This window comes from Mus pahari, chromosome 1 (assembly GCF_900095145.1).
Source record: "Mus pahari chromosome 1, PAHARI_EIJ_v1.1, whole genome shotgun sequence".
NCBI classification, from domain to species: Eukaryota; Metazoa; Chordata; class Mammalia; order Rodentia; family Muridae; genus Mus; species Mus pahari.
In genome coordinates, this window is record NC_034590.1 from 37521043 (window position 1) to 37537653 (window position 16611).

Here is a 16611-nt window from a genome sequence, read left to right on the forward strand (position 1 = left end):
TCCCTTTCCCTTTTTTCTTCCCTTCTGCTTTCTTCCTATTTTATTTTTATCTTGACAGGATCTTGCTATGTAGCCCAGACTAGCTTTAAGCTGGTGGCTACCCCTGCCCACCGCTACCACTGCCCCTACCTCCAGGAGTGCTGCACAGATGGTCGCCACTGCACCCAGCTGTGCCTCTTCTTCCCTCGGATGTTTACTAGGCGGTCTTCAATTTCCACGTGGAAGACAATGACATCTCTTGCTGGGAGTAGTTTGTGATCCTGATGAACTCCTCAGCTCCTTCCACCCAATTCCCCAGAGTTACATTTATCCACCTGTCTGTCCATCTTGCTCACATCACCCAGACTCCATTTCTCAGAGTAATTTCTCACCCTTGAACCACCCCAAGATAAACCCTATTTTGGAACTCTTGTGACCTCCATTACCCAGATTACATCATGAGTCATGTTTGACTGCATGCTACTCTCTGTGCCTTAATTTCTGCATCATACATGGGTATAATGGCATCATTTCTTGTGACGAAGACTTAAGAAGTGACTATTTCCAATTCGCTTCACCCATGTCTTGGCACGTTCTAGGAGCTTAAGAAAAGTAAAAGCCAACTTTTGTTCTTGCCACAGGGAGCTTCTTGCTCATGGTTATAAGAGATACAAAGTCATATGTGAAATTATTACTGGAGTCTTCAGAGTCAAAGCCTGGCTTCTGGAAGTCTCAATGAGATAGGCTCTGCTACCCCTCTGCAACATGCCAATTAAAATGACAGTTAACAATAAAAAGCAGAGAAAGGAGATTTATTCATTGTGGTTACAGTGGGAAGATGAACAGCTACAGGGGTTCAGCCACCTACCCCAAGCCCGTCATCGGGGTGCTAATATGAGGTTTAAGTTTAAGTAGAGGACATAATTAAGCGGTGCCAGTGGTGGAGGTGTGGCTCCATCATTGGCTCAGTTCCACTCTGTCCAGCAAGGTGGTCTGGTGAGTCCTGAGAACTCTCTGACTCTCGCCCTAGGGCAATTCCTCCCCCAGGGGGCGGCAGGGCTTCAGCCTTTCTCTGCTCCAGGATGAGAGCTTAATTCTTTTCAGTCCACTGTTTCCAAAGTCCGATAGCACAAATGTTTCTACTTAAAATAATCTTCTTTCCTGTCAGGACAGTTATAAACAGCATTTGCTCTAGACCCAAATAGTGAGCAATGTTGTGCTGGCCAGGCTGAAGTTTTTGTAGTGCTCTTCTGTGTGTCCTTACCAAGTGCCACTGTATTTGCACAGCCTTGGTGTGAAGGTCTATTTTCAATGGCCGCTTTTCAGAACCTGTTTGCACAATGTGGTGACTGCAAGAATTCAAGAGGGGAATGAAAGAAATTTAGCAGGCTCTCCTAACTGTTTGGACAATCTGGTCAAGAGACGCACCTCCTCTGGGCTTCAATATCCCCAACTCCAGTTTCATTAGACTGAGCACATTTCCAGTAGCACCTGGACATGCCTCCAAACTCTAAAGATGCTCATCCAGTGGCCCCACTCCAACTGCCTAGGTCCAGAGCGTAGTTCTCAATCCTGCAGTGCACCCAACATTGGCCGTGTCCCTGCCCGTGCTGCCTGACACATTCCCATACCCATTTCCCTTGTTTTACGAAGTATTGCTTAGCCGTCCCATATTCCCCAGCGATGATGCCGCGCTACAGCCCGGTCTCACCGCTTCTCTGAAAGGTTGCCTACTCTTGCCCCACCCATCGCTCCTGCCCCGCCCTTCATTATCCTATAGCCCGCCCCTCTTCTTTGCCCATCGCGGGGCCTCTGCACTGTTGCCCCGATACGGCCCCGCCTCTTGCCCGTGCATCGCTCCGCCCCATGCAGGGATACCCAGCTCCAGCCCCGCCCCTCTTCCGCCATCGCCCCGCCCCATATAGTGATGCACCCCCCACTTCACCCCGCCTCCCGAAGCCTTTCAGCTCCGCCCCGCCCCGTCTCCTTGTCACTCTGGCTGGGCCAGCGGGCTCAGGTGGCACAGGGAGGCTGCCATGGCCGCCCAGGCCCTGGCTGCTCAGGCGGTGGCCTCGCGCCTGCAGCGGCAGGAGGAGGACATCCGCTGGCTGTGCGCAGAGGTGCAGCGCCTGAGGGACGAGCAGCTGCGCGGGCCCGAGCGGGGCCAAGCCGAGGGCCCGCGCCTGACACGCGAGGTGGCACAGCTCCAGGCGGAGAACCGCGACCTGCACCAGCGCCTGTGTGGCCTGCGGCTGCGCCTGGCGGAGCAGCGCGGCCCCGGGGCCGGGCGAGCAGCGGCGCACGAGGTAACCGGCGGCCCACGCGCACGCACTCAGTTCCAACTCTGCACCCGGGTGCTGGCAGGGCTGCAGGGTGTGTCCCCGCCGGCGCCCTGCCCACTGCCCACGGCCCGGGGAACCGCTAGGTTTCCACCAACCTCCTAACTGACCAGCTGGTATAATTTCTCAGCTCTTCATTGGATAGACTGCAAGCAACACTTTTCCCTCCAGTAGCAGAGACAACTGAGGTGCATGCCTCTAATCCAGAACTCTGGAGGCTGAGGCAGGAGGATGACTGAGAATTTAAGGTCATTCTGGAGTAAATATTGGGAATCAGGCTGCCAGAGCAATATGAGAAGACGCTGTCTCAAATAAAAACTTTTTAAAAGGCTGCTACAGTGTTTAAGAGTCACAGTATCCTTGGAGAAGAGGATTTGGCAGTTTCTATTCTCTCTGCTGGCTGGTTCTGTGCTATCTGAAGACAGGTTATTTTTACTATCTTGTTTTGGTGGTTTATTACTTTGAGGCCTATATGTGATCTGTATATTTAGCAGAAGTATTTGATTACAGTATTTTCATGTTTTTGTTGTTGTTGTTGTTGTTTTGGGTTTTTCTTTCTTTCTTTTCTTTCTTTTTTTTTTTTTTTTTTTTTTTTTTTTTTTTTTTTTTTTTTTTTTTTTTTCTGGTATTTTGAGACAGGGCTTTTCTGTATAGCCCTGGCTGTNCTGGAACTCACTCTGTAGAGCAGGCTGGCTTCGAACTCAGAAATCTGCCTGCCTCTGCCTCCGGAGTGCTGGGATTAAAGGCGTGCACCACCACGCCCGGCTTGTTTTAGAAGGTTATTAAGTAACAAATTAGAAGATAATTTTTCAACATTCTGAAGGCTTTCTAAAATTGAGGGGGATTGTTTGTTTGTTTTGTTTTGTTTTGTTTTGTTTTTGCTCTGACAACATCTAATGAAAGAGTGCAATGAGTAAGAGTCTGGTGGCAGCCACAATTTCCAGTGACATTATTTGTTTAAAGTTTAGGGAGAGAGACAGAGACACAGAAACTGTGTGTTGCAGGCTATGGGACCCATGGCTTTGTGAATACTGGGCAATGCTCTATTACTGAGCTACAGCCCCAGTTTGAATGTGTTTGGACAGATAGTGCTGAACTCTGAAACCAGATCCCTGAGGGTTATAAGTAGATCCTGGTTCCCACAGCCCAACAGGGACTCTTAAACCATGGGCCCTGCCATGAGTTCTCTGGGTTTCCTCCTTCCCCAGGTTTCTCATGTACTGCTCTTGCCTCCCGTTATCTTTCAGTCTCCTGCCCCAAACCAAGAGAAGGACCCAAAGAAGAAGAGGTCGAAGCAGAGTGGGCCTGACAGGGAGGTAAGTCACTGCTGTAGAAACAGCACGCAATATTCACTATTAAACATGGGTCTGCGGGACTTAGGATAAGGACATAATTGCTGATGAAATTATTATCTGGACCACACCAGTAACCTCTTAGAGTCAAGCTAGCCACTGGCTCTGGCTCTCTACTCTTTTCCTTTTCCTTTCTTTCTTTTCTCTTTATTTTGTTTTTTGTTTTGTTTCTTGAAACAGGCTTTCTCTGTCCCTCTAACCTAAGGTCTTTGAATACTATACCCATGGATATTTCTCTCTCCTACTACTTACAGAGTATCTATGCAATGTTACATGGTGTAGCGAGGCTTTGGCTGTCCTGACATTCTCTCTGTAAACCAGGCTGGCCTCAGAGTCACAGAGATCTACCTGCCTTTGCCTCCCAAGTGCTGGGATTAAATAGGAATTCTGATTTCGTATTTCCTGCTTCTATCAGCAAGGCTTTATAGAGATTCAGCACTTATTAGGCCCAAAGGAGGAGTACCTAGCCTCAATGGTACTAGTCTGGCTATGGAGGTCAGACAGGCTGAGATATGGCACAGGCAGCCCCCGATGTGCACATACATGTTCCTCATTTGTGGATTTTAAAATCTGAAAACACTTAGGGGAAAAAATGCTCTGTACTGACTGACGTTTTTGATCACCATTCCCCACCAAACAGTACAGTATAACAGCTATTTTCTGAGCACTGCATTTTGCTTTTTAGGAATCTAGAGATGGCTTAAAGCATATGGAAGGATGTGAGAAGATGTGTTAATAATGTGACTTTATTAAGGACCTGAGCATCCATGGGGCTCTGGGAATCCAGTTCTCGGGATACCAAGGGTTGTCTATTAATAAGTGCTACACTGTATAATATTGCATAAATATACAGTCAGTGGTGGGAGAGGGATATGTCCATGAGTGTAGTATTCAGAGACATTAGGTAAGAGGGGAGGGCCTGCTGGAGGGGACATCAAGAGAGGGGGAGCATGCGGAGAGGTGAATAGGACCCGCTGAGCCGATAGCTCCACGGGCTGAGTCCTTAACCTTACTGTACACTAATGACTTTCAGGTGAAGCAACCGAATTTTATAAAAGAGAGATTACAGCTTTTTGAAACATTGAAGACAGATCATCAGCTGTTACCTGCTACTCAGGAAAAGAAGAACACAAACAGTGTGATTTCAGTGAGGGTGGCTGGTGGGAAGACAGTGCAAGGAGAAAGGTGGAAAACAACACCTTATCAAGTGGCCGCTGGGATTAGGTAAGGCCCGCCCCCTCGCCGACGCCCCGCCCCTCGCCGACGCCCCGCCCCCACAAGACGCATGCGCACATGCACACATACATACACACTCCTTTTTTCGTCTATCTCCCTCCCTACCTGTTTGTTTGAAGCACATATACTCCAGTATTAATTGTGCCAGAGCCCGTTGAAAGGTTTTATTGCCACTAAAATATTTTTTCCCTTATTCAGCCGAGTTAAATATAATGACTATTTTCCCCTGACTCCTAAGAAGACAACATAATTGAATACGGGATCATGATCTCGTCCTATTTAAAAAGTCTGAATTTTAAAGTCCTAATAAAAAATGCGTACTAGAGAAAAAAAATCTGTACCCTTTACAGTACATCCACGCTGACTTTATTCATACACTAAATAATTTCCATGCATTTTTACAGTTTTTCAAATTGAAAATTGAAAATGTAAGTTGACCCTGCTTTCTGTCATGGTACTTGTCTTTCCTAGGAAATAGAGTCATTAGTGAAGTCTTGCTTAGAGGTAATTTCTTCTTGTCTTATTTGCTTTCTGTTGCTGTAATAAGCATGATTACCAAAAGCAACTTGGGGAGGAGAGGGTTTATTTGGCTTACAGGTTAGGGTCTATTGTGAAGGGAAGCCAAGGCAGGAACTCAAGGCAGGAAACTGGAGACAGAAAGTAATTAATTCCAAAGATTTACTGGAATCCCTGCATCACAAGCCCTGTCTGGAACCCAGAAGATTCACATCTCACAAGGGGGCTACAAACACTGGTCCAAACAAGAACAGCACGATTACACCAACCAGTGTTCCCCAAAGGGCAAGAATCAAGAAAGCCATGGCTACAATTGGCCCCAGAGAGCAATCTTTATATAGTTTTTTCCCCCAGGGGTGAGATCCCTTGGCTACATAACAACAATGTGGTGAAGCACAAAAGAACGATTTTAGGAAGGAATCCAGTGGATTTTAGGAAGGAATCCAGTGGTAGAATAGAGTAAAAGGGAGAAGGTGTGAGGTTGTAAGCGTTGAGTATATATTATACTAGTAGTGCCAAAAGAAAAAGAATGAAAACCAACGCATAAAGTCAGGTTGCAGCTACTGAGAGGCCAAGGACCAGCCTTGACTTGGAGAGGGGTTCTAAGTGATGGGGTATCTGGGAACAGCAAAACAAACAACTCGAAGTCAAATCATGGGTCCAAGCTGACGGCCTGTGTTCTGCTCGAGGCAGCTTTATGGATGGGTGACTCTGTGCTCTGCCTGGTCTCTGTGTTCCACTCTCTCTGGGGATCTCTAGACAGCTCTCTGTATTCTGCTCTGCTTGAGACAGCTTTTTATCGCTATTCTAAAAAATTCTCCAGATAGCTCATCTCTTGCAGATCAAAAGCCCAGATTTTTTTTTAAATATATATAAATTCAGTCAATATCCCAGGTTCTCTTTTGATTATCCCATGAACCAGCATCCCAGGACCCCAGCCCATTGATTCTTTCTTTTTTTTTTAAAGATTTATTTATTATATGTAAGTTTTATTCTAAATAATAATTATTATTGTTATTATTGTTGTTATTATTATTATTATTATTATTATTATTATTATTATTATTAATTTTCAAGACAGGGTTTCTCTGTATAGGCCTGGATGTCCTGGAACTCAGTTTGTAGATCAGGCTGGTCTACCCAAGAGATCTGCCTGCCTCTGCTCCCAAATCCTGGGATCAAAAGTGTGCACTACCCCACCCAGCTTAGAGAATAAGTTTGCTTTGTCTGCATGGGGTAGGCTTTTGATTACCCAAAGAAGATGCCAACACATGTCAGATATTTAAATCTTTAAGAAGGTTCATCTACCTTTATGATTTTAGTTTTGATAGGCTATAAGCATCCTAGATGACCATATGTTACAGAGTAGCTGGAGAGGCTAGCCATGGTTTCAGGAATATCCCCTGACCTTTAGTGAAGATTGCCCATGTTCCTTCCATGCTGTGTTATCAGGTCACATATAGACTGATTCCCAAGACCCCAGCGACAGAAAAAGGTCCTTTGGCTTTGCACATTGACATCTACAACTGCACCCTGGGCAAGTTCATTCAGTAAGGTGTCACAATGGTTGTCTGCAATTGTTTGGGGGCTGTTTACCAGGGAACCTTAGAAAAAAAATCAGTCTTCCAGGAGGACTGCCCTCACTGGAGATGAAGGCTCATCCTCCCTTTAGACCAGTGGTTCTCAACGTTCCTAGTGCTGCAACCCTGTAATACAGCTCCTCATGTTGTGGTGACCCCAACCATAAAGTTATTTTCATTGCTACTTCATAACTGTAATTTTGCTACTGTTATGAATCATAATATAAATATCTGTGTTTTCCAATGACCTTGGGCTACCCCTGTGTGTCATTTGACCCCCTCAAGGGGTTGAGACCCACAAGTTGAGAACCACTGCTTTAGAGGTTGTAACGTAATCCTCCCCTAATATGACCTTCCTCTTTTTAGAGGGGTATTGCCCCATTTCTTATAACGCTGTTGAGGTCCAATACAATTCCTGGCGCCTAGCTTGAGAGCCATGGGAAGGGACTCTGGTGTGTCTGCTGTTAAGAAAGCTTGACATTGGATTCCAACATAAACCATGAACGACGCATTGTCTGTGACCTCATGATTTCACTTTCATTTTTTTCCATAGAAAAGAATTGGCTATGAAAGTGTGTGTTCAAGAATGTTTGTTACAACAACAACCAACCAAACCCCACAAAAGTATAACTGGAATGCCTAGCATTTGGCTCTCTCATAATGATTAACTAATATATGTTGGAAATCTGTCTACAGACACAGTGCTATAATTTATTTTTAGCTTTAAGAAGTGGGTTACAAAGTAACATATACGTATTGGTGTGTATATAAAAGATTTGGAGAATATATAATGTTAACAGTCACCTTTCTGGCTTAATCCGCCTTCATTGGGAAGAGAGGCCCCTTGGTCTTGCAAACTTTATATGACCCAGCACAGGGGAATACCAGGGCCAAGAAGTGGGAGTGGGTGGGTAGGGGAGCAGAGGCGGGGGGGGGGGTATAGGGAACTTTCGGGATAGCATTTGAATTGTAAATAAAGAAAATATCTAATAAAAAAAATCTAAAAAAAAAACAAAAAAACAAAAAAACAGTCATCTTTCAGAGCTCTGAATGTACCCACCCCCATCTAATGCTTTCCTAGGTTTCTTCTTACAACTTTATCTCTCAGTAGTTCTCAAACCATAAATGTCATTTTTTGGAATATGGAAAAGGAGCAAAGGGAGGGAGGGAAGGAAGTCTCTATAGATAATAGGTAAAGGGAGCAGATAATGCATTAAAGGTAAAATTAATCACCAACAAAATCAAAGTGCTAGTGTTCGAGATCACACTGGCAAAGATTTGAAATGTCATTTAGGGTGAGTATAAGTGTCTGAGTCTATATTTATCAGAATCTTGTAAAGGCACCTGCCCTCATCCTGTGGACTTTCCTATTTTATTTTATTTATTTTACTTTATTTTTATTTCTGTGGGTTTACAGGGGCACAAGGAAGCACAGATTTTGATGGTCACACCTATCATCTGAGAGAGCAAAACCGAAGGAGCCCCAAGTGTGCAAAAGCCAGGGTTTCCTCAGTAAACAGGGCCCTTCCAGCCTGCCTGGGGAGCCCCAAGTGTGCAAGAGCCAGGGCTTCCTCAGTAGACAGGGCCCTTCCAGCCTGCCTGGGGAGCCCCAAGTGTGCAAAAGCCAGGGCTTCCCAGTAAACAGGGCCCTTCCAGCCTGCCTGGGGACTCTGACTGATAGCATAGCAATAAAAAGTAGGCTATGAAATTATGTTCATAGCTAGATGTTTTTATAACCTGTGTATGATACCAGTGTAGAAAATGACCAGAGAGTGATATGCCAACATGTTATAAACAATTACTTCTAGAAGGAAGGGGTAAGATTTATATGAGATGTTAATTTTATTTTTTTGTGCTTTATTTTTCAAGTTTTAAAAAATGGCAAGTGTATATGACTTTTATACATAAAATAATTGTTACAAAGTAAAATATCTCTATCCTATTAGTTTACATCTGTACTTTATATCTAACTTCTTTTAAATCCAGAAATTATTTTAAGCTTTTCTTACAGTGAAGTATAATATTATAAATGTTAACCTCAAGTTTTTTTTTTCCCTCCTACTAGTAAAGAACTGGCTGAACATACAGTGATTGCCAAAGTGAACGGTGTATTGTGGGACCTGGACCGTCCGTTGGAAGGGGATTCCACTGTGGAGCTGCTGATGTTTGACAATGAGGAAGCCCAGGCTGTAAGTATTTAAAAACCAACCAGCCAGAGTTGGGTCTTAATGATATGAGAATTATGGAAAGTACTATACATTGGACTCAAGGGTGATGAACTCTTGGTCTTTCAACATTTAAAATTCCAACATGGCATTTAATGACAGCTAACAAACATTTGTAGAATGTATGCTCAAATAAATAGACCATGCTTATTACTTCTTAAAATAAAATTATTCCCTTAAGTTAAATGTTTTAGCTATTAAATTAGTGTATTCAAAATCAATTCCTAGTTGACTCCTATAATTTAATATCTGTAGGAGAATTTGGAAAAACTCTTTTAGTACTGGTAAATGCAGTATTTTTATAAGTGCCACACTTTTGTGTACGTCTCCTATATGCTCATCAGCGTAGCTTGGAGCTCCCTTTCAACTGGCTTTATTGCCTCTAAAACCCAGCCATGGTCAGCGGAGGCTACATTGTTACACTTCCTGGATGCTAAGGACTGTACAGTTCCTGATTAAAGTATGCCAAGGCTGTTAGCTATTTTTTGTTACTGGGTTAAAACATCATGACCAAAAGCAGTTTATGGAGGAAAGAGTTTATTTTGGTTTAGGGTCCAGAGGGGCAGTCCATTACGACCGGGAGGCCTGGCAGCAGGCGGCTGGATGGAGAAGCTGGCTGTATTTCCACCCACATGCAGGAAGCAGAGGGAGCAAACTAGAAATTGGGAGAGGGTCTCAAAGCCTGCCTCGGTGACATACTCCTTCCAGCAAGGCTGCATCTCCTAAAGGCTCCAACCCACTCAAACAGCACTATCAGTTGGGGACCCAGTGCCAGATACTTGTCCGCAGGAGGGACAGTTGTCATTCAAACCACTACACCAAGTATAACCATCAGATTGTTAAGCAATGCGATAGTAATAAAACCTTGTTCAAACGCGATTCTGAAAATGCAAGTCTGTGATCTGTCCGCTCCCTGCCATCTCCAGGCAGACACACGTCAGTGCCATGTGTGTTACACCTCAGCACAGTCTCCACATAGGTGTTGTGCTAGAAATTCTTGACTCAAACCACCAAGCTTACTCCTTTGCTGTTTGCCCATCTCTGCGTGCCTTATCATATACCCAGCTCCAGCTCCAGACCTGGGCAGGTATGCATGCTTAGTTCCCCTTATCGAGCCTCATCTCAATGTTATGGACAAGGACAGTAGTCAGTACTCTCCCAATATATGTAGATCCTGCGCATTTCTCTCCATCTCTGTGACCGCTGGCTATGAATCTACACTTGGCCTATTACACCATCACCATCTGAACTGGTTACATAATGTTTTTCTCTGAAATCCATCCTTACCCAGCTGTTTTAAAATATGACTTGACTGATGTCTGCTTTAAACTCATAAAGCTCAAGCTCTTGCCATGGTCTGCCTGACGCTGGTTCTTTCCGACCCCTCAGACCTTGGTAAGTTCCTCTCTTTCCATGATCCCAGACCTTCCTCCATTGTAAATGCAGACTTTGCTATTCATTTCTGAGCTGTGCTCACCTCCCTGCCATGCACAGGTGTAACGCACCAAGAACCGAGGTACATCTAGGTAGACATATGATTGTGCATCACTCCCCCCCCCCCCAGGCACAGCTGCTACATGGACATAGTCTCAGTTTCTCTTACTATCTATTATATCCCTGTATCTAACACATTGTTTGGTTTGTCAATATCTAGTGGATAAGGACAATGCCCCAAAGAAGATGCAGGCAGCCAGCCAGCTGTTTCAGCAGCACACTGAGTTCAGGTGATGGGGAAGTTGGCCTGCGTGGCCTGTTTCCTGGGCATATCCAGCCGGCCGCAGTAGACCAGGGTTATACATGGCCTCTCTACATCTACATCTACCTCTTTCTGCTCTGATTTATCAAACGTTACTTGTACTGCCCCCTCTTTGCTTAACAAAAGAGAAGAACATTTTGACCTAGGACTCAATTATCATTCACTTTTGGCATCTCTATTTTGGTGACTTGGTTAATTTTAACTCATAGGTAAACTAAAATTAATTCCTTATAAACTAAGCTGATTTTGTTTGTTTTAGTTTTCCCCTGAAATTATACTGACTCCTTGGGTTTCTGATAACTTGCCCTTGGACTATGGAAATTCGCCCATACATATACTCCGGGGGTCTCCAGCCACCAGCAGCCCTCCCTGGCATCACCTTTCCTTCCTGAGCCTTCTTACAAACGTCCACAGTCATATGCTATTCAGCATATGGAGACTTGTCTTACTTAGGAATACTCCTGCTGTCATGAAACACCATGACCAAAAAGCAAGAGGGGAGGAAAGGGTTTACTTGGCTTATTCTTCCATAATACTGTTCATCATCAGGACAAGAGCTCAAGCAGGGCAGGAACCTGGAGGCAGGAGCTGATGCAGAGGCCATGAAGGGGTGCTGCTTGCTGGCTTGCTCCTCATGGCTTGCTCAACCTGCTTAGCTTCTTTTTCTTTCTTTCTTTCTTTCTTTCTTTCTTTCTTTCTTTCTTTCTTTCTTTCTTTCTTTCTTTCTTTTTATGTATGTGAATACACTGTTGCCGTCTTCAGACATACCATAAGAGGGCATCAGATCCCATTACAGATGGTTGTGAGCCACCATGTGGTTTCTGGGAATTGAACTAAGGACCTCTGGAAGAACAGTCAGAGCTCTTAATCACTGAACCATCTCTTCAGCCCCTCAACCTGCTTTCTTATAGAACCCAGGACCATCAGCCCAGGAATTACACCACCCACAATAGGCTGGCCCTTCCCCAATCAATCACTAGTTAAGAAAGTGCCTTACAGTTGGAACTAGGGTCTTGCCTTCTAGATAATTCTAGTCTGTGTCAAGGTGACATAAGACCAGGCAGCATAAGACAGATGTGAAGTCTCATTGACTTTATTAATATCCCCAAGTAGCCACTTTCCTGTCTGTATTGAGTCCAGAGAGGCTGTCTTGGAGAAACTCGGGGAACTGCCACTCCCCCATCCCTGTTTCCATGTGGCCACTCAGCCCAGTGTTCTGAGCAGATGGACTGGTTCTGTACAGTCAGTGACATAGAAAGGAAAGTTAGGAAGCAGCTACACTGTAGCCGCAGTGGCTGGCAGAGCTGCTCTGAGCTAGACCTAAGTTTTGGGGGAGTGGAGGGGAGGATGCAGGGACACTCCCTTCCACATAGGCATTGGGGACTCTACTTTTGGTGTTTATCCCCTCCACGTCCGTCCACTTGATTACCAGTGCTATTTTACTGCTGATGGCCTGTGATGGTTTGGTAGCTAACAGCTTTCCTGTCCACATCTCACAGGTGTACTGGCATTCCAGCGCTCACATCCTGGGGGAGGCCATGGAACTTTACTACGGAGGCCACCTGTGCTATGGCCCACCCATTGAAAATGGGTTTTATTATGATATGTTCATTAAAGACAGGTAAGGCTGCTGAATGATTGCTTGTGTGTGTGCCATTGTTTTATAATGGTTACATGTTAGCTCAGTCACTGTGTACTGTGTGATTGTCAAGTGGTTAGCCATTTGTGAAAACTGGTTTTCAAATGAGCTTAGCTTAGAGAGTGACTTTCAACCTGGTCTTTCTTCTGCCTGGGAGGATATTGTGTCCTGTTTATTATTTGTTTGTTTATTTGTTTTTGAGACAAGGTCTCACCATGTATTCTGCCTGGCCTGGAATTCACTATGTAGAGCAGACTGTTCTTGAACTCACAAAGAGTCTCCTACCTCTGTCTTCCACATGCTGGGATTGAAAACATGTGCCAACACATCTGTCTTATGTTGCTATTTTTTATAGGCTTTCCCAGTTTGAACTGCTTTTACTTACACTTTTTTTTTTTTTTACTTACAATACCAATGACTGTAAGCGTGTGGGTATTTTGTTTGTCTCCCCCCACCCCCACCCCCAAGCATCAACTGGTTCTCCAGCCTTCTGGATACCAACTAAGTACTAACCCAGACCTACAATTCAAGTCTCAGTCCTGTAAGGTTGCCAGCTTGCAGATGCCAGTCACAGTTGAAGTCTTCTGCATGTCTGACTCACAACCCATGCTCCGGGTTTGGTGGTTGGTACTGGCTCATAGTGGACTATTGTTTATTATTATTAATTATTATTATGAAGGCTGTTACAAAGGGTACAGATGCTCAGCCAGGAGGGGTACGGTGCTCTCCATACCCCTTGGACTGTACCACTTGCTTAGGAGCTTTTGGAGCCTTGTTCAGTGGTTTTCAGTAGATGGTTTGTTTTTTATACTTTATTTTTATTTTATGTATACTGGTGTTCTGCCTGCATATTGTCTCCATGAGGGTATCAGATCCCCTGGAACTGGAATTACAGACAGTTGTGAACTTCCATGTGGTGTTGGGAATTGTACCTGGATCCTTCGGAAGAACAGCCAGTGCTCTTAACTACTGAGCCATCTCTCCAGTCCTCAGTGGGTGTTTTATAACATGTACATGTTTGATGAAATCATTGAGCATTGGGTGAATATAGGATATTTTAGCCCTTGCCCATCACCCCCATACTGTGTAATAACCTCCCTAACAGGGAACCTGGCATTATGTAGCTGGGGTTTTTGTTTGTTTTATTTTTATTCACCCACACAAGAAACTCTGTGATTTTGAGTTAAACCACAGTGAAAGAAGACAGGGAAGTTTAGGAGATAAAACTGGGAAACTAGGCAGGGCTGCTACTGGGGTGATGAGAAGTATAGAAGAGTTAGAGGGACACAAAGTTTCAGTTTGGCCACTGGCAGTGTCCCTAGGAACTGTGAGGGATACAGAGTTGGGGTGGGCGAAGCAGGGTGAGAGCGCCAAGACTCCAAGCACAGACCTACTGAGTGCGACACCACTGTGAACCACCACCTGGCACTCAGTCTGTGAGACATTCAGTGGCAATACCTTGATCATCGTGAGCAGAAGCAGACAACTGCTCTCCAGGACGGAACACGTAATTCTGGTTTGAAATAGTGCCATTAATGATGAACTCACTTTCTGTCTCCTCTCCCTTTCTGGAGTGGGGTTTGGGGCTAAAGTTCCAGGCTTCTAGTAATGCCTCAGTCTCTGAAGGGCCCCTTCATGTGACCAGTGCAGCGAAGGCACAGACTCTCTCTGATCACAGCGTGTAGCCAGTGGCCTCACTTGTTACCAGCCTCCCAGCTTCATGCAGGCAACATGAGTTTTTTGTTTGCCTTATGTGTGGTACTGGGGCTTGGCTGTGAATAGCCAGTCTGTCCTCATGGAGCTGATAGTTAGCTGGGGTAAGACAGACAACATACAGATAACCAGCTGCCATCAGATGATGATTAGTAGATGAAGGAAAAGAATCCAGGAGTGTTGTGGGCAGAAGGTTCTTGTGCCCACAGAGTACCAGGGAGACCAGAAATGTTAGCATGCAGGATTGGCCTCTCAAAGGAAAGGATATATAACCTGTGTTTCATTCAGAAGGCTAAGAATTGGAAGTGATTAACAGCCTAGTGGTCTACATTATCCATAGGGCCCAGGCTATATCAAGCACCCACAACCAAGACCAGAGATGGCTTACAGCCCAAATGACCTCTATGCTCTCTGTATAACCGAGACCACACCAGAGCCTTCCCTAGGCCCCTAAGCTAATACGGGTGGCCTATTTCTAAACCCATCTTCTTGGAAGAAATGACATATACTTTGAATTGAGTTTCTAGTAATTATGCCTCTTTATGCACTGGGGATTATATCATACCAGGAAACTTGACCCCAGATTGAACTGTGTTTAAATATGCTGGTCAATTAACTGCCTGGGGTCAGACTACCAAAGTCAGATCCCATCCAAGTTGGGATGAACCGAGTTTTCATTCTCACTTCTTCAAGGATCATTGTGCTTCTGGCTGTGCTATCTGTAGGGACACACACATACACACACACACACACACACACACACACACACACACACACACACACNAAACTTTATAGACAGACAGGTAGGGACACACACATACACACACACACACACACACACACACACACACACACACACACACACACTCACACACGGGGACACAGGTGCTGCAAGAGGCAGGTGATTGAGAAGTGGAGTATCATTAAAGGAGAGGTCAGAATGGAGGGGTGAGTAAGGAGAGAACATTCCAGTCCTTTCCGGGATTGTGTATGGCTATTTCAGGAGCAGCAAAGAAACCAGTGTGTCAGGAAGGGAGTGTGCTCCAACCAGGAACAAATGAAAGTTCAGTATTTGTGTAGAGCATGTGTGTGTGTGTGTGTGTGTGACTGCAGCGTGCACAAACCTTCCCATGAGGCTAGATTCTACAAGCCACTGAGGGCAGGGGTATAGGGAATCCATCATATAGCTCTCTGAACAACAGTACATATGTGCCTGCAGCACCAACTCAGTTTAGAAAGCGTGTCAACTAGTGATGAAGGCCACAGGACTGAGGAGGAAGGGGTGGGTGGCATCTAGAAGATTGTACTGGGGCTCAGAGTCTCTTTGTTTCTTTAGAGTGGTGTCCAGCACTGAGTTGTCTGCCCTGGAGAACATATGTAAAACTATTATCAAAGAAAAGCAACTGTTTGAAAGACTGGAAGTCAGCAAGGACACTCTCCTGGAAATGTTTAAGGTAACTGGGAAAATTTCGCATAAAATCTTTTCATTAGGAATATTAAAAGTTACTAATATAGACTAGTTTTCTTCCCTCCATGAAAATTACTGACTATTGTCCAGCAGCCAGTTGCACAGTCTGGAGAGCCGTTGTGAGGGTGTCAGGGTCACATGCACAGTGTGGACAGCTGCTCTGAGGGTGTCAGGGTCACATGCACAGTCTGCAGAGCTGCTCCGAGGGTGTCAGGGTCACATGCACAGTCTGGACAGCTGCTCTGAGGGTGTCAGGGTCACATGCACAGTGTGGACAGCTGCTGTGAGGGTGTCAGGGTCACATGCACAGTGTGGACAGCTGCTGTGAGGGTGTCAGGGTCACATGCACAGTCTGCAGAACTGCTGTGAGGGTGTCAGGGTCACATGCATAGTCTGCAGAACTGCTGTGAGGGTGTCAGGGTCACATGCATAGTCTGCAGAACTGCTGTGAGGGTGTCAGGGTCACATGCATAGTCTGGACAGCTGCTGTGAGGGTGTCAGGGTCACATGCACAGTGTGGACAGCTGCTGTGAGGGTGTCAGGGTCATATGCACAGTCTGCAGAACTGCTGTGAGGGTGTCAGGGTCACATGCATAGTCTGGACAGCTGCTGTGAGGGTGTCAGGGTCACATGCATAGTCTGGACAGCTGCTGTGAGGGTGTCAGGGTCACATGCACAGTCTGGACAGCTGCTGTGAGGGTGTCAGGGTCACATGCACAGTCTGGATTGTTGTGAGGGTGTCAGGGTCACATGCACATTGTGGACAGCTGTTGTGACGGTGTCAGGGTCACATGCACAGTATGGACAG

At 45.3% G+C, this 16611-nt stretch overlaps 1 protein-coding gene across 1 annotated transcript in view; it reads left to right on the forward strand.

The window, feature by feature from the left end:
• Positions 1-1974: 1974 nt before the first annotated feature.
• The window catches only part of Tarsl2 (threonyl-tRNA synthetase like 2), a 53762-nt gene continuing 39125 nt past the window's right edge, over positions 1975-16611 (forward strand). Inside the window, exons 1-6 of the mRNA XM_021197699.1 lie at positions 1975-2285; positions 3566-3634; positions 4704-4894; positions 9068-9191; positions 12483-12604; positions 15672-15789. Of these exons, the coding sequence (XP_021053358.1) occupies positions 2016-2285; positions 3566-3634; positions 4704-4894; positions 9068-9191; positions 12483-12604; positions 15672-15789 (894 nt within the window). The 5' untranslated portion in view covers positions 1975-2015. The remainder of the gene's footprint in view (positions 2286-3565; positions 3635-4703; positions 4895-9067; positions 9192-12482; positions 12605-15671; positions 15790-16611) is intronic.